Source organism: Cotesia glomerata, linkage group LG2, assembly GCF_020080835.1.
Source record: "Cotesia glomerata isolate CgM1 linkage group LG2, MPM_Cglom_v2.3, whole genome shotgun sequence".
Lineage (NCBI taxonomy): Eukaryota > Metazoa > Arthropoda > Insecta > Hymenoptera > Braconidae > Cotesia > Cotesia glomerata.
In genome coordinates this window covers 24,646,244-24,664,607 of record NC_058159.1, presented here as the reverse complement: position 1 = coordinate 24,664,607, position 18,364 = coordinate 24,646,244, and the positions used below count along the sequence as shown (strand labels likewise).

The 18,364-nt window shown below is 29.6% G+C and overlaps 2 protein-coding genes across 6 annotated transcripts; both read right to left on the bottom strand.

The window, feature by feature from the left end:
* Window positions 1-147: 147 nt before the first annotated feature.
* Window positions 148-4,370, bottom strand: LOC123258603 (serine hydroxymethyltransferase). Its single transcript, XM_044718738.1, has 6 exons — window positions 4,260-4,370; window positions 3,888-4,049; window positions 3,295-3,494; window positions 2,776-2,969; window positions 1,452-1,663; window positions 148-1,344 (listed from the first exon to the last, which is right to left on the bottom strand). Exons 3-6 carry the CDS (start codon window positions 3,457-3,459, stop codon window positions 353-355), a joined length of 1,563 nt encoding a protein of 520 aa, XP_044574673.1. The 5' UTR covers window positions 3,460-3,494; window positions 3,888-4,049; window positions 4,260-4,370; the 3' UTR covers window positions 148-352.
* A 1,617-nt stretch (window positions 4,371-5,987) lies between these two features.
* On the bottom strand, window positions 5,988-18,142 carry LOC123258602 (ubiquitin carboxyl-terminal hydrolase 7). Of its 5 annotated transcripts, none has more exons than XM_044718732.1 (17): window positions 17,927-18,142; window positions 16,330-16,978; window positions 15,403-15,528; window positions 14,863-15,138; window positions 14,647-14,765; window positions 14,356-14,490; window positions 14,054-14,248; window positions 13,780-13,951; window positions 13,302-13,648; window positions 13,027-13,221; window positions 10,573-10,794; window positions 10,127-10,421; window positions 9,813-10,035; window positions 9,064-9,736; window positions 7,163-7,234; window positions 7,004-7,103; window positions 5,988-6,888 (listed from the first exon to the last, which is right to left on the bottom strand). In XM_044718732.1, the coding sequence occupies exons 2-17, from the start codon at window positions 16,427-16,429 to the stop codon at window positions 6,791-6,793; spliced, it is 3,348 nt and encodes a 1,115-aa protein (XP_044574667.1). In that variant the 5' UTR covers window positions 16,430-16,978; window positions 17,927-18,142; the 3' UTR covers window positions 5,988-6,790. The 5 variants fall into 5 exon arrangements, with proteins under 5 accessions (XP_044574667.1, XP_044574670.1, XP_044574668.1 ...); XM_044718735.1 differs by having other exon boundaries at window positions 7,004-7,097; XM_044718733.1 differs by lacking the exon at window positions 17,927-18,142 and adding an exon at window positions 17,410-17,625.
* Window positions 18,143-18,364: the final 222 nt, after the last annotated feature.

Sequence of the window (18,364 nt, the reverse complement as noted above, 5' to 3'; positions counted from 1 at the left end):
CTTAATGAATTTTTTTTAGATTGCAAATGTATATAATATAATCGGTTGTTATTCAAGGATTTGTATTTAATACCAAATGGATCTAAAATTGAAAAAAAAAAAGTTTGAGTGAATATGGAGTTAAAAACATTTAAATGCTTTCCTTGATAAAAAATAACGAATCAAATATTTTATTTCTGTATCAAAAATTATTTATTTCTATGTATAAAAATAGAAATATTCAACATTATCAAAAGTATTTAAGATAATATGTAAGAAAATTCGTATATTATAAACACAAAAAAAAAAAAAAATCGGAATGAAAGAAAAATAAATGAAAAAATCGAGTTGAATTCATTTATAAAATATTATTTTAGTATTCTTCTAACCCAGGCATCGGAAATTTATTAGCGTATTTTTCAACTTCATGACGAAGCGCAGAGACCTTGGCTTTTATTTCCGAATCATTCTCCAATACTGATTTGAAATCAACGAGCTTGGGTCCAGATTTAGCTGTGACTTCTTTGGATAACTGTAACCCACGATGAATAAATTCAGCTACAGCTTCAAAGTTTTCTTCTTTCAATCCACGAGTAGTAAGTGCTGGAGTACCTAATCTAATTCCGCTTGGATTAAAAGCACTCTTGTCACCGGGAACGGTATTTTTATTACATGCAATAGAAATGTCTTCTAAAATACGTTCAGCTTTTGATCCAGTTATTCCTGTGTTCCTTAAATCAACGAGTAACATGTGGACATCAGTACCGTCAGTGCTAATTTTGTACCCGAAAGATTGTAAGCTCTTGCATAGCTGCTGTGCATTGGCAATAACTTGCTTTTGGTAGTTAACAAATTCCGGTGTATGCGCTTGCTTCATTGCTGTTGCAATACCGGCAATAGCATGGTTGTGAGGACCACCCTGTAATCCTGGGAACACTGCTTGGTTAATTTTACTTTCAAAATCGTACATTATCTTCTCTCCGTTCTTGCCTACACTTCTCAAACCCTTACGGAAGAAAATAACACCAGCTCGGGGACCGCGTAGAGTTTTGTGAGTTGTCGTTGAAACCACGTCGCTGTACTCAAAAGGACTCGGTATCACTCCAGCTGCCACTAGACCAGAAATATGTGCCATGTCACTGAATAAATAAGCTCCATTTTCATCAGCTATTTCACGGAATTTTTTGTAGTTTAAGCATCTACTGTAGCACGACACTCCGGCGATTATTATTTTAGGTTTAAAGAGTTTTGCATGCTCGGCCAATTTTTCGTACTCAATCAATCCCGTGGATGGATCCACTTTGTAAGGCATAGACTCGAAGAATATCGATGTAGCAGAAATTTTTTTTGTTGGAGTAAAAAATCCTGTAAAAGTCAATTATTTATCAATTTTTTTTTTAACCAATAAAATTAGAAATTTTATGTTTTAAAAATGTATTTGATGAATTTGGTTAATAATGAATGATACATACCATGAGTAAGATGACCACCATCAGGTAGATCAAGACCCATTATTCTACCATGAGGTTCAATCAATCCTGTATATACAGCAAAGTTTGCTGGACTACCAGAGTAAGGTTGAACATTGCAACCCCACTTTTCAGGATCCAAATTAAATGCTTCAAGAGCTCGTTTTTGAGCCAACAGTTCGATTTCGTCAATAAATTCATTTCCTCCATAGTATCTACATACAAGTAATTAATTAATCTATATTATTAAGAGAATAAGCAAAATTTTGTGGCCAGGGTATTAATATGATAAAATGGGTTTTTATGATTAAATTTGGTGTCGTTGGAAAAGTCTTGACCAGAAGTGGTGCCTTTTCAAGGTTTCATATCATTCTCACCAATAGTCAATTTATGATGATAAGTATTTAGGCTGCATTCGAAAATGCTCTATCTCTAGATACATAATAAAGAAATGACCTTGTATCTCGTGAATTATTGAGATTTTTAAAGATATAAGCTCATCCCGATCTTACACTCATCAAGACCTTTCATTTGAGTACCCACATGAATTTTTCATATATTTTATATATTTATACATTTCACAAATACCCTATTTATAAAATATATGAAAAAATGCATGTGGGTACTCAAATGAAAGCTCTTGATGAGTGTAACATCAGAATGAGCTTACATCTTTAAAAATATCAATAATTAAGAAACGACCTTATATCTTGTAAACTATTGACATTTTTAAAGATATAAGCTCACTTCGACATTACACTCATCGAGACCTTTCATTTGAGTACCCATATCAATTTTTCATATATTTATGTAATTATGAAAAATATATCAAAATGCATGTAGGTACTCAAATGAAAGCTCTTGATGAGTGTAACGTCGGGATAAGCTTATATCTTTAAAAATATCAATATTAATTAAGAAATGACCTTGTATCTTGTGAAATATTTACATTTTTAAAGATATAAACTCATCCCGATGTTACACTCATTGAGACCTTTCATTTGAATACCCACATCCATTTTTCATATATTTATATAAATTATATATATATGTATATATGAAAAATATATAAAAATGCATGTGGGTACTCAAATGAAAGCTCTTGATGAGTGTAACATCGGGATGAGCTTATATCTTTAAAAATGTCAATACTTGAAAAAGTACAGTGCAATCTAACAAGTCATTACTTAATGAAGCAAAATTTTATTGATTTGTAGTTCACAAGTTACGGCAGTCACATAGTGACTGCAAGGTTGCTAGTTAATTAATTAACTATCTAATTGAATGCTTAGAGAAATAAAATTAAAGTATTTAATAAATTATTTACCGTTGACCAGGAAGCCCTTCGCTGTATTTATTGTGCAAACATGAACTCAAACACTGAAGGACACTCAAAGATGTAAAGTTTTCACTGGCAATCAACTCCAATCCACTTTTCTGTCGTTGTTTTTCCTTTTTTATAAGTTTAAACAACTCTGGGTCAGATTCCCACAAATTTTGATGAAGAGTTCCAGGCATTTTCTATTAAAAAAATCAGAAAATAAATAAATTAGTAAATGAATAGGTAAATAGTTAATGACTGTCGCAAGAAAACGCGAAGTGAAAACTGAACAGCTTGCAATCAAGTATAATTTATTTGTTAATACAGTTTTAAACGTTGATAAGTAAATGATGAAATGAACTTTGCGAAATAATAATCTCTAATGTTTTAAAGATAACATACAATAATGGATAAATATTTGTATAAATGTTTTTTTTAACAATTTATGACATTGTGATTATATAAAATAATAATAATTTAAATAAATGTTTGTTGGTAAAATTTAAAAATGTGTGGAATACTTACGTCGCTATTGAAACACGTGCTAGCTGTACTAATAGATCTAGAAAAGAACATGGACTTTGTTACACGACCTTGAGATGCTTGTTTTACCGGCTTATGTAGGTTCATCAATGAATTTCCGGCCAATCGAACGACATAGATGTTTAAACTCGGCCATTTGGTCACCATTTTTTTTTTTTCTTTTTTTTTCCAATAAAATAACCCTATAAATGTCAATACTGAATTTTTTTATGATGAAAAAATTTCTTTGCATACTGAAATAAAAAGTTTATGTAAAAAGTGTTCAACAAATGCATTTTATTGTATATAAAAAAATGTAATTGCAACATTTGTTTAAGATAACCTAAATTTAATTACTACAAGTAAAATATAACAATAATCAGCAGACATATAACTTTTTTTTTAGATTTTATTTAAAAAATAAATTATTTATAAAAAATTATTTTAAAAATAATTTTGTTAATATTTTTTTAGTTTGAAATATTTTTTCTGTCATAATTTATTTGTTGAAAAAATTATTTCAAATGTCTCTTAATTTTATTAACAATAAAAATGTTTAATTTTATTTAAGTATCAAAGTAATTCAAAAGACTTACTTACTTTTGATAATTTATCGTTGTTTACCGTTGCTAAGAGAATTCATTAGAGAAATTGATTTTGCAGATAAAAAAAAATTCACCGGGAAAACATGTAAAACAACATTCTCTTAGAATTACCCTCGTGATCTAGTTCTAAGTTCACCTTTCTATTTATTTTACCTGAAATATTAACAAATATATTTTAATAAAATCAACAGTAATTTTCTTCTTTAAAAATAAAAAAAAATGCAATCAACTTGCCTAAAAACTTTGATTCGTATAAAAATTTCCAATGCTTAAAATTCCTTATCAATTATAAATGAAAAAAAGTATATACTTATTAATCTTATTTATAAGTTATGAAATATTAAAACTGAATTAAAAAATTACCCCCTAGTTAGTTGGTTTTAAAGTTGACTTGAAAGTAGGGTCAAAAATACGATTAAAAGTTTAAAGATTATCTTGTAATTTAATATATTTATTTAATAATATGAAAATTGACAAATAAATATATAAACAATTAAAAACGTCATATAGCGAGACAATACTAAGTAACAAAAAAATATTGTGATAAAAAATTGGTCAACTATACAGAGTTTGCACAGAACTTGCTATATAGGAGTAGATAGGAACATAGAGTGCAAAAATAAATGCGCATGCACGTATCGATAACCAAAATAGTAACTCATAAACAATTAACATAAATCATTATATATCTTAAAAGTGTATTACGTTAAAAAAAGAGTAGAAAATGACTGAATGTTATCTATTTATTGTTAATATGATACAATAATAACTTAAAAAACATTAAGACTTATGCGTTTTTGCGAAAAAAAACATACAATTATCAAAAATTTATTCAAACTAAAAACAAATGTTAAATTTGTCTCCAATTCAATTAGTCTATTTTATTTTTACTTTATTAAACATCAATCACCGTATTACTTTAATTACTTAATCATTATTATTATTATTATTATTATTATTTAATTATTTTAACTTGAATGTAAATTTAGTTTCATTACGATGGTGATTACAAGCGCAATCTTGACAACAAAATATCTATTTATTTAATATATATAAATAACGTAACATGATTTATGAATACAATATATAATAATAATAATGTGATAGTATCCATTACTCGTTAATGTAATAGAGTCTTTAAATATTATAAATAAAATATTACTTCCTTCCATTTATTTTATTATTGTTAATTATTATTATTATTAATGTTATTATTATTATAATTTATATTAAGACTCTATAACCGCCAAGTGTCTATAATAATTAATTTATTTGCAGACAGTAATATAAACACACGCTCCATTAAAAGAAATAAAATAGCATTTTTCATTTCAATTAATTATTGATTGTTAATTTTAATTTTCTTGATTTATTTTCTATTGTCTAGTTTATTTTTTAACAGATTATATTGTGTGTAATAGTAATAATAAGGAAAAAAAATTTTTCAAAAAGAGAAATTGACAACAGTGCATTTTTAACATATACAAGGATTGTATATATACATATTTAAATTGATTTTTTTTTTTTAATGGTTTATATATATAAAATCCTTAAAATGCTTACGTTGTGATCATACTTTTTAAATATATAATAATAAAACATATGATGATCCTGAACGTAGACTTGATACTTATAGAAAATTCAAAACTATTGTGATATTGTTTTAAAAATAAAGACTTTTTTATTGTATAAACAATTGAATCGTTATCGTATCCGGCGTTAATAGATTAATTAACTATTTTTATTAAATAATATTAGATTAAACCGTTTGACAATTAATTAAAATTCGTTATTTATTTTAAGTTATCAACTGACTGCAATTTTACAATTAATTTTATTATTTTATAATTCATGATTGTTACTAATAAATCACTAACGCGTTATTTGCTACATTTAAATTTAATTCGTTATATTTTTTTTTGCTTAAAGTCGCCGGAATAACGTAACGAGCCATCAAATTTGCAATATCGTACTTTTCATATTTATTTATATATTTATAAATATATTTATTTATTTTTTTTTATTATTTGTTTGGTTTTGTCATCCAGGCCAGTTTATCTGTCATTTAAAAATACTAGGATTATCTTATTCATTTAAATAGTTAATATTTTTTTTTTTTTTTATGTAATTCCACGATTGAATTTGAGTAACACGACTATACTTTCTCCAAAACGACTTGTCATATTATTTTGAAATTAATTTTAATTCATGTATCAAACCGTGTTTAAAATTTGAGACTGTTGTCGTGGAGCAAACGCAGTATTTGTATCTGTGAAAAATCAGCTGAAGACTTCATAATATAATAATAATCATGATGACGGTGGTGGTAATAATGTTGATGATGCTGCTACGATATATTTGATCTTGATAATAGTTGTGAATCGATCTGTTATGTTGACTTTTGTACAATTACGAAAGAAATAAAATAAAAAAAAAAAACATAGGCAATAATTTTTAAAAAGATTTGCACAAATCGTGTCGCTTTGAAGTCATGTAAAAAATTACATCAACTTTTTTGATATTTATATTTATTAATTAATCATTAGCTCTTTATTTTTAATGATCGCATATTAATCATTAAAAATTCGACAAAATTGCGGTGATTTAGCTTATTAGTAAAGCGACAGTAATTTAAAACCAACTATAACTTTAACTTGTGTACTTAGACGCAAAATTTATCGTATGTTTTTCAATGTTCAATATATTCTTGTACGCTTTTTTTATTCTCGTTCACCAATCTCTTCCACGCTCGATTTTTTTTTTTCATTTTTTTTTCATTTTAGATTTTTTTTCTCATTCACGACATCAATACCGCGCCCACTATACAATGATTCGTATAAATAACAAGGGTTTAGCTGCCTGGACCAAATCGTTCGTTTACACAGGCCGGCTATTTAATTGTATATTTTAATGGCCTTTTCGAGGTAGTTGATTCGTGGACGCTTCGGGGCTTTGTTAACATGGTCCAGACCGAGCCAAGGCCTTTGCAATGCTGTAATAATAAATTGTTGTTGCGTTTTTAATAAAAATAATAAACGAAAATGGCCTTAAATAATAATAGAGGACTGTTGATGAAGAAAAAAAAAAAAAAACGTCGACTAATTTACCTTGACTGGAAGTAGTTCGGAATTCGGCAAGATTGATGTAATAGTCTGCTTCCTCGGTGATAAATTGTGGTTTCCCCATAGACACGATCGCGAACTTAAACTTTAAAGTTTTTATGAACTCTCATAAAATATTATTATCAAACAAATGTGTAAGCTTACCTTCTCAAATTCCTTTTCCTGAACGCCTAATTTTTTCAATAACCTGTCCTTGACTTTTGTGAAAGGTTCACCCTAAAAAATAAAACAAAAACAAAACATATAATAATTAATAATATAAAAACAAGTGTTATTACACTTCAGAGGATCATTATTGAAGCAGACAGATAAGTTACTTTTTGTTTAACGCTACCTTTCAGCGTGTAGACGTGATCAGCAACTTATGACTAAGTTATTGTTTTTACTATTCAAATATATGATTATTTAATTTATTTGTTACGAGTTTCAATAGCTGTTTCATCATGATCAAGAATCCAGAATCCAAATTTTATAATAACTATTTCTTAAAATAAAAAGCGAAAAAATAATCACGCGTAATTTATTGTTTTTTGGATATATTTTCTTTTTTAACTTTAAAACATTGTATAGTTGAAGTATTACGCCGCTACTACCACAGAAAGTTTTTTTTTTTCAGATTTTTAAACTACGAATAAGGTAAAGTACCCAGTAATTAAACATGTTTCAAAGTAAAACATATTTGACCCTACTTTTAATATATAAAGATGTAATTATTAGTTCAAATTAGTGATTTTCATGAAAATATAAACAATTTTGAATTGGTTGAAGTGCAAAATAACGCAGATAATTGTTTATATTTTGACGTTTTTAAAAAAGACTATAAAAGGAGTAGTAGTTGAACAATCAATTCTGACAAGCCGCAGTAGTTGAACACTCCGGAAGCAGTAGTTGAACTAATAAAATATATGGCAATAGGCACAGCAAAAATTTTCAACGTTTTATTGAAATATCAAAAGAAATATAACACATTATTGAATAATATTAAAAATAATACTGTGAATATTTAATATGTTCATTTAAAAATGATAAATATTTATATTTAATTTTTGAATTAAATTTTTTATGAATGACAAAGCAAATTTTCAATTATAAATAAAAAAAAACTCAATTCAAAACGTTCAATAATTTTTAACTACACTAATTTTTAGTCATAAAACTTATTTAAATTGCAGTAATTAATACAAATCACAATGCTGATCACTAGTCTATAAACCTATTAGAGATTATAATGCTGTTAAAATTATACGGCCTCAGCCTGTTCAAGTTCTAGGTACCGCTTTGAAAATTTGGAGGTATAGTTGAACGCTAAAATTTAATATAAAAATTATAGTTTATGTCTTTGCAAAAAATATATGTTATTTATAAAAGACTATTTCATTAGATGGTACAATTTTTTTTATTTAAAATGATGATATACCGTTTTTTTTACTGATTGTTCGGTTTACGATTTAGTACCTTTTTCATGAAAAAAATAGCACCTATCGGCGATTCTCGACATGTCAACTTTTAAGTTAATAAAAATATAACTGTTTTGATTTATAATTGAAAAAACTTACAGAAATCAATTACTGTATCATTTAATAATTATTATATGCGCATATTACTCATAATAAATTTACGGATTTTGTATTATAACAATTCAAAAAGTTTGTTCAAGTACTGGTCCCATTTTTATAAGTGTTCAAGTACTGGGTACTTTACCTTATGTTCTTTTGTAAACTGGCCGAAAAAAAATTAAAAAGGATAATAGGTAAAAGGACGGATAGTTAAAGATATACGCCCTTTTACCTTTGCAATTTTTTTTTCTCAAGTTTAAGCGTAGAATGTCAACTACTCGATTGGTAATAAAAAAAAAAAATGCGCCCTTTTACCTTGAGGCACGCGAAATAATTGCGAAACGTTGCGTTAAACAAAAAGTATTAACTTATTTGCCCGCTCCAATAATGACCCTCTGAAGTGTAATAATATTTATAATTAAGGAGCTGATACAACATGATAAAAACAAGTGTTATTACCAAATCATCAAAAAATTATACGTGACTTACATGTTTGATTTTAAACATAAATGGAATTCCAAATGGTGAGAATACATCTTTGTGAAAGTGAGCAACGGGTACGAGCATTTCATCTTCAGCAAGATTAACTTCATCTTTAGGTATTTCTTCTATCCTGTACGCCTTTGTGCCAATAGTCGTAAGACTTTCCAAAGACACATCTTCTTTTGGACCCGGTAATAATCTGTTACAATTTATTTCTAATAGCCTCAATTTTCCTGAACCATTTTCAGATAATTCAACTTGTTTTTTAGCCTCCTCTAAAAGTGTAGCAACAGTACCATTCTTATTTGGATAAAGTATTATTTCTTTTTCTTCCTTAAGTGACAGTCCAACCCAAATGCATTTAAATTGTTTTTTATTTTCAAGTTCATTAACTCGAATACTTAATTGTTGATAAAATATTTTCTTAGTTTTTGGTTTACAGTATGCAACCAAATCTTTTAGAGTGCCATCAAATGTACACTTTAGCGGATGCCCCGGTAAGTCTTTGTAATTTTGACATCTAAAAAATTGTAACAGATATGGATCTGTACCGACCCTCTGTGCTACAGCCTTAGCCATTTGATCGTACGTCATTCTCAGAGACAGTTCCATCGTGAAACCTGGATCATTTGGAATTGATTTATCGCAGAAAGTAACTTCTACCCTATAGAATAAGTCCCTGAGAAATAAAAATAAAATATCAATTAAACATTAATAAAAAAAGTTTAATGACAAAAAAATTTTTTAATACATACTTAAAATAGTCTCGGCAAGTTGGTAATTCATACATTTCATTATCTCTTTCTTCTTTTTGGAACACAATAATATCACCGTCCATCAATTCCTCAAGTACTTTCTCCAAAGATTCTGTCATGTTTTCTATTTTCTCCACCATATTAGGTTTTATTTCTTCATAAAGTGCCAGCTCAGTGTCAGGTGGAAAACCAGCTCTCTCATTTAGAATAGGAATAAGTTCCTCTTTAAATACAAATAACAAAAAAAAAAAATTAATCAATATTAAAGTTGGTCCAATAAAATACTTCACAAATGTATAAAAATGTTTACTTACGAACTTTCGCTGTAACCGGCATGTAGTGATGACCAGCGTAATGAATTTTTTTGTTCTTCGGGTCGTAGAGTTTGAAAAATAGCAAAACGTCAGTGTCTTTGTCGAAAGGCGGCAAGGCAGTAAGACCAGAATCCGGTGGAACAAGTTCAACAAATACAGGCCAAGGATTGGCATTTTCAGCGCACATAGACATACTCTTCTGGAGATCAGCTTCTGCTTCAATCAATGTTGGTCTGCATGTCTGATTGGTACGGGAGCTGAATGGCCACACACGGATTTGCTCAATAGGATATTTCTGTGAGAAATAGAAAAAATATTTATTTATAAATTTTAGTATAATAAAAATATAGTTTATTGACTATCATAATTATTATTATTATCTCAAGGTTTTATTTTATTACTTACGGTAATAATCGTGAGAGAAAATTGAACTTTATAAAACTTACCAGACTGTCGCTGAGTAATTCTAGAAACTCATGGAGGGTCGCCTGTTTACGGATGCGGAATACGCGGTAGAGCGCGCGCTCCGGGTCGTAGAGATCGTTGCCTTGGTGACCGTCAAAGCTGTCCTCGAGGAGGACGTTCACGGTCATATATAAATGCGCATCGTTTCTCTCCTTTCTTCGTATATATTCCAGCCTCTTCTCCTCTTGTAGCCTGTCCACCAGCTAGACCAACAAAATTAAAATTATCCAAGTGTGAACATTATTTTCCCGTTATCGATTTTTAAAATCTTTATCTGAATTTTGATTTTATTTATATTTTTGGTCTTTATTAATTCGAAATAAATTTTTATTTTTCATTAATTATTTCATTATAACTAATTAATCAATAGACGAGATTTTGAAAAGCAATATCTTTTTTTATTATTTTTTTGGCCGCTTTGTCATTATCTTCAGTGCGTTTAAATAATTTTAATTTTGTTCATCTGCCGACAATACCGACACTGCTTTTTTTTATTGTTTTAAATATAGATTTTTTTAACTGTTATTATTTATAATATTATTATTATTATTTATATAAATACGTATTTTTATATATTTATTTATAAATGATATTAAATTACAACAAAATGATAATTATTCAGCAAGCAAGAGAAGGCTGCATCGTATCCAAATGCGATGTACTGTTTTTATATCTAGAGACAGCTGAATGAGACAAGAAGGCAGTGAATGAGAGAGAAGAATAGACGACGATTCAAGCACGATGATGATGACAATAAGCTCGCTTTACTTTGTGTATATTTATTATTATTATTATTATTATTATTATTATTATTATTATTATTACTACTATTTTATTATTTTTTACGTCCTTTTTGTTTTCTAAATATTAAGAAAGTGGTAGAGAAAAAAAAATCAAGGGACCTCAACGTTTACAGTCATTATAAATTATTTATTCTGGCGACGATATTTTTTTTTTAATTTGTTACTTATTATTATTTTTTTCTATTTATTAATACGTAACAACAAATAAATAGATAAGCATCTGTCAATACTCGTAATCACTATCAACATAGATGAAATTTTATGTTCATGATTCATTGATATAATTATTATCATTATTAATTATTAATATTAAAACATTACGCTTTAACTCACACGAAGGCTTGCCCTCCGACAAGGACGGACACGGATGATTTATCTCGTTATAATTTTTTCATTTAAAAATAATTAAACCAAAAGAATTGGTTGTTTTACGTTATTTTTTTTTTTTAATTTATTTTTTAGCTGTCTTTAATCCGCGGACCTTCCGAGTCAGTCGCGACGGTACAATGTCGTTGGCGCGTCAATTAATCTGAGTTAAATAAGAAAAATACATTACAGAAGACATGAGGGAAGCTGATAGTCGCTATTGAATCGTGGGTCTTCCACTCTTTTTTATTTTTGTTTTTACTTTACGTGGTAATTTTCTTTCTTTCATTCACGTATTACTATTATTAAAATTCTTTAATTCAACTCTAGTTAAAAAGCAAACTAATTAATTTCAGAAAAAAAAAAAAAAAAAAAAACGAAACATTTTAAACTCCATCGACCCGTTCCTAAAATCACAACGCGCTGCGTCCGAGTCTCAAATTCACATATATTACAATTGTTTTTTTTTTTCTTTGCAGATAATATAATACATTTTTATTAATCTTGGCTAGACAATCCTAAAGATTTGATTCATTTATATTAATTACAGCCGATCTTTCGGATGAATAAAAAAAAAAAAAAAAAAAAACGAAAGAAGAAAAAATTATAATAGTAAGAAAACTGTATTAAAATATCGCGAGAATAAAAAGCTTTTGCCTGAAAGCCCGTCAACAGAGTTAGAAAAATTTATTTATAATTTAAATTCATTTATAAAGAAAGAAATAGATTTTAGAGTCTATCTCTTTATATTTAATCAATTCTAATTACTTGTTATTTTTTTCTTTTATTGTATAAACAATTCACACGAAATACGTCAATTTTAAATACATCCGCGATCACAAAATGCTTCAAAAACAATGATTTAAGAACGTACACGTAACTTCTCATTTTAAAACAAAAATACATCGCTAAAAAAAACTCTAAAAAAAAAATAAGTGATAGCTTTATCGAAAAATTGATTTTTGATTTTTTTACAATTTTAATTTTTAATTGTTGAAAATAAAAATATGAATCATTCTTTGACTGACTGACTCACTCCAGCAGCTCGCTCGCGTAAAAATGACCACGGATCTAAAATTTTAAGTTAATTAATAATTTAAATTAAAAATCATGAATATAAAGATTTGGATTTCGTGGATTTTGCGTGCACGGTCGTAACGTAGCAATGTCGGTGTCGCGATTATCTCTGATACTATCGGTCATGTCTTTGTCACGCTTATGATCATACATCTCCTGGGAATGTTCTCTTTGAAAGTCGTTTCTGACCTCTTGAGGTATGTCCTCTTCTTTAACCTCTTGAAGAACATTCTCCAACTCTGAGTTGCGGATGTAGACCAACATGTAAGCGTTGGTACAATGTTTCACTGCCATGGACATGTCCTCATCTTGACCACCGTAGTTGTGTTCAATTGCTTCCTGCTTTGTACATCGTGAGACCACATCGTCGTCAAACTTACACCACTGGAAAAAAAAAATTCAAATCATCAATAAATAAAATATTTAATAAAATAAATAAACTGCAGATAATTAAAAAAACTTACTTTGCCGTCACCAGCTGGGTTAATAAATACGACATAGTGACCTCCGTGATTATCACCACTGTGAACCAGAACTGCGTGCAGTGTATAATTTGCATTTGTTGATTCTTCGACTTGTAAATATTCACCCAAAGATATTTTATCATAAAATTCAAATCGATCATTGAATTTAACCGAACAATCTGTCACTGGGTCGTATTGAAATCTCATGAGGTGTAGATGAAGTACTGGTGGAAAAGATTGGAAAACAACGCCTTTTTCAGCTTCTTGAAGACCATGATCACCGGCGTCGTACTTATTGTCACCGTCAAGGATTTCCGTACTCACATAATCTCTAAATGACTCGTAAACTAAAATGATGCGAATAATAGCAATTATATTTAATGATGCGAAGTTCATTACACACATCACATATAAACACACATACAACAGTCGACAAACTCTTTTAGTAGTTAATATTATATTGCTAATCAATACTTACTGTTCTTTTTTCCTTTGATGTTCAATTGTATATCGTAAAATGTTTCAACTCTTGTGGATGTGTAATTAATATTCTTGCATTTAATAAAAGATGCCATTTTACCTTCAAATAATTTGGGCACCGTTCCTTCTACACACGTTCCTTTCATTTTACTTTCAAGTTTGTCCAACAGCTATTGTTGAAAAATAAAACAATATCGATTAATAAAAATTTTAAATAAATTTTTAATTGTACAATAATAACAGTGTATGTTATTGTCTATGTTATGACTTACCACACGCAAAAATTCTTGTACGTCATGCTGCATAAATGAATCAAGCGCTTCCCAGCCAAAACTTTTTGTTAATTTTTTTGTACCAACTGGCTTGTCAGAAAATTGTAATTCATGAAATACTCGTTGCAATGCGAGGGCTACACTTTTACTTGAGTCGTCGCTTTCCGTTGGCATTTTGTAAACTGCCTTCCTCAGCTATTAATAAATTCAGAAAATAAAGAAGATTAATATATTTAAACATGAATGAGAAAGCAAATTTTTAAATTTAAAAAAGCTACAAAATAAAGATAATGCCAACATACTTGATTTGTAAAATAAAGTGTCTGAAGAAGAGAATTCATGTAACAAGTTGCACCCTGATTTTTCAATCCAACGTAACCCGTATGTTTTTTACTGTCCCAGCTAACTCCATGGGGTGCATCTGCAACTACATGGACCTAAAGAAAAAAAAAAACATTTGTAATTGATTGCATTAGTCCACACAAAACAACTAAAGGTATTGATTTAGAAGCCATACACCAAGTTATGAATAACTTTACAACGTATTCACACCACAGAGTAAATGGCTGTTAAATATTATTTGTTGTTCTTACTTCAAGCGTGATAGAGTCGTCTTTGATATAACCCTTGTCTGGATCCAACACATCTTGCCACAACATAAAGTGACTGAATCCCCAGTCATTTTCCTTAGTGTAAAATAGATGTTGAATTTCTGAAAAGAAAATTTAAGAATAGTATTAATTAAATTTTATAAATAAATTAATAAATCAATAAAAAATTTGATTATAAATTGAGAATAAATAACTTACTTCGACTAAAAGGTTCTTGGCCCTCTTTACATGAAAGGAGACGTAATTCAGCAACTGCATAGCAACTCCAAGTCGTTGATTCACTCTCTCCGTTACACTGTAGGAAAAATCCCAATGATCGCTGTGGTTGTCTTTCTTGAGTTTGACTTGACCGCGGCATCACCATTATTTTCCACGGCAAATTTCTCACAATACATGGTGGTGATAACTGAGATTCTTTCATTTTTGATACATTTTCTACTGTGTAGCGAAACGTCGCTTCAGATCGTGCTTCGTCTGCAATAATTTCACAATGATACCAAAGAATAATCCACATTTTTATTATTAATTTATTTTTATAAAAAAAATGTAAAAAAAAAAATATACCACACACATTGAACATTACTTTTTGGTTGAGTTTCTATTTCTAAACTTTTATTACAATTATTTATCAACAGGAAAAAATTTTTCCAATTAAGTTTCACGAGTTGCCACAAAGCCATAATTTGGTTAAAAATACTTTAATATAAACAAAGCTTAAATATATTTATAACAAAATACCTTCATCCATTTCTTGATCTAAACCAATGCAACTAGACATTTCATCAACTGCTGCTAACTCAAATTCTAGTTCTCCATTGATTGGTCGTAAATCATTTCCATCCCCTCCTCCATCATTTGGTGTTTCTGAAAATTTTAATACAAAAATAGTAATTATATATTATTATAATCCACAAGCTCTCTATCTTAATCACATTTATGTTAGTATGATTATTTTTGAAAAATAATCATTATTTACATTTATCGACCTAACGGTATTTTGTTATTTTCTACGAATCACAAATCTTATTTTAAATAAATAATTCAAATAGTTTTTAAGTATATGCTTATAAATAGTTATGATAATTTAGTAAATAACGTTTTCCTATTATACATAAACACTTATTAAATTCAATAAGAATAAATTTTATTTGGATAATTGGAGCAAAGTTAAATTTAAAATATTTTAACGGATGATTTAACAGAGATTTTTTTTTTTTTTATTGAGAGCTATCAATTTGGTTAGAAATAAATAAATTGAAGATCTAGCATCACATTAAAAAAATAAATATATATGTATAATTACACATTTTATTGTTTATCAATTAATAAATAAATAATAAAAATCAATGTTTCAAGTTTTGTATTTTTATAAATAAAAGTAGAAATAAAATTTTTTACCAGAGTTCATTTAAAAAAAAACGATCAAAATTAAATAAGAAAATACATGTAACATAAATATTGGCTTAGGTCGAGAACACTAAAAGAAAAAATGAATATAAAGTGTCGACAATTTAAAACCTTGGGAGCATTTTAATAATTGTCCAGTAATGAATCAACTTATATAAAGATAAACCATTAGACGATATAAACTCACAACTGCTATTATTTACAACAATATATACAAAAAAATTAACAAAGTGACAAATTGAAAAAAAGTAAACTTACCTTCTTGTGTATCCATTAAGTCGTCGAAATTGTCAATAACAAGTGCACGTTTGAACTTTTGTTGCTTTGTATTATTATCCTGGTCATTAACGTGGTTCATCGCGACACCAATGTTGATGGTCGTCTTGTCGGAGCTCTGTACCTCGCGGACGACTGGCGCCGTCGAGGTGACTTTGGGAATAATATTTATCTCCGGCTGTAACACCGCCGACTCGAGAGTCGCTGAGGATTTCTCCTGAGTTAGCTTCGGTGATAACTGCTCCGTCTCAGTCACTTCCTGTAGGAGTTGTTGTTGCGGCTGTTGAAGCTCTTGTAAATTATCTTGGTGATGCTGGTGATAGTCCAGGACAACAACGTTTGCCTCGTCGATGGTGTCACCACTGCTGCTGCTACGACGACCCGTCGGTGAAGTCGCTTTACCACACGACGACGTTTGGTACTTACTTGCGATTCGCCCAATTTCTGCGGCCGTAATATGCCCCCGCGGACTTCGGGGACGCCCACACCATATATTTTACCCTGGAGTTTGCTCTCCTCCACGGTCCTACAATACTGTTTCTGTTTTAGGGCGCGTACGTATTCTTCTTCCCCTTCTTTTGCCAAGATTTTAGATGCTTTTTTGACTCGTTATTGTCCCCGTGGCTGCCACCTTGAGGAGAAAATCAGAGTATCGTAAATTTAATCGCCCACTAATACTTAGAAAAATTACGGTGATAGTAATAACGACGGTAATGATGATGATGATGATGATGATGGTGAAGATAATAATATGATATGATAAATGGAGAACTTAATTTTAATACACAGACAAACAGCGTTTGTGCTTGTGCCAAGAGAAATGTCGCGCTTTAGATTTCCGCAGGCGCAACTTCACAACGCGCAGTAGCGACAACCCATGTACTAACACGCGCCTACTATACATTTACTCACTCCCTCTATCACTCTTCTCTAGCATTCTCTCTTTTTTTATTAATGTACATGCACATACCTATACAACGTACCAGCATACACGACACACAATACCAACATACAACTAACCCACTCTATAGGTATCTTTTTTCCTCATTATTTCAGCACTACCTTAATAGCAATTAGCTCCAAGTCTTTGACGACGTTCAGGATATCCAGTGTCCTGAAACGCGACAATGAATCAAAGAAAATTTTAACCGTGCTACACCGGCGCCACGTTCTTATTGCTACGCGTTTTTTTTTCCCCCGAGTCTTCTTCTACTTCTCTACTCCGTCTTCACGCTATCTGTCTCACTCTTTCTACCGCGGTCGCTCTCTCTCACTCTGGTTGCGGCTTTAAAATAAAAAAATATACAAATAAAACGTTTAATACCTGACGACGCTCGTTTACTCTTTTTTTTTTTTAATTAATTTTGTCGCTACCGTATACGTCGATGAGATTTTTTTTTTTTTTTATTTATTTATAATTACAACATTTATCGTATAGGGGTTATTTTTTTAGCAACAACCGATGCTGCAAATTATTTGGCCACGACCTCACTAACACACGTCGTCGCTGTCCTAGTCGAGAGGATATTTAATGCATGTATGTATAACTATTGATGATGATTGAGCCGGTAAAATTCACCTTTTAATGTATCGTCACGCAGTTTCACACAGTTGTCATGTAACTACGCCTAACACGGCTCACAAAAGTACTTTTAGTTATATTTATTTAGCTATTTTATTCACGGGCTTTGATAAATCCCGTTTACTTTTACGTGAAAATAAACAAAATGGCGACTGCGATGTTAATCGCCCTCTGTATACTCTAAATAATCCTTCACTCTTGCACTTATTGCAAGTGCCAACTACCTTTCCTTGCTAAAAACAGCACTCATAATGTCATTTTGAAGTCCCTAGACTATGAAAAAATCTTCAGTTCGCAATTTCACAGTAATTTCTCCTGTCAAATACCGACACGTGGTAACTTATCAACAATTATTTATTTCTTTGCATCGTATTTTTCTGCAAGGCGCTAAATTTAATTTTATTTCAAAAAGATTTTACATTTTAAAATCATGAA

Coding starts and splice junctions, on each gene's coding strand:
- LOC123258603 (XM_044718738.1), bottom strand. CDS start 3,459: ATGGTGACCAAATGGCCGAGTTTAAACATCTATGTCGTTCGATTGGCC. Junction 2,970..3,294: donor GCACGTGTTTCAATAGCGAC/GTAAGTATTCCA, acceptor TTTTTTTAATAG/AAAATGCCTGGAACTCTTCA. Junction 1,664..2,775: donor GAAGGGCTTCCTGGTCAACG/GTAAATAATTTA, acceptor ACTTGTATGTAG/ATACTATGGAGGAAATGAAT.
- LOC123258602 (XM_044718732.1), bottom strand. CDS start 16,429: ATGAACCACGTTAATGACCAGGATAATAATACAAAGCAACAAAAGTTC. Junction 10,036..10,126: donor GCCGGTTACAGCGAAAGTTC/GTAAGTAAACAT, acceptor TTGTATTTAAAG/AGGAACTTATTCCTATTCTA. Junction 7,235..9,063: donor TTATGTTTAAAATCAAACAT/GTAAGTCACGTA, acceptor TTTATTTTTTAG/GGTGAACCTTTCACAAAAGT.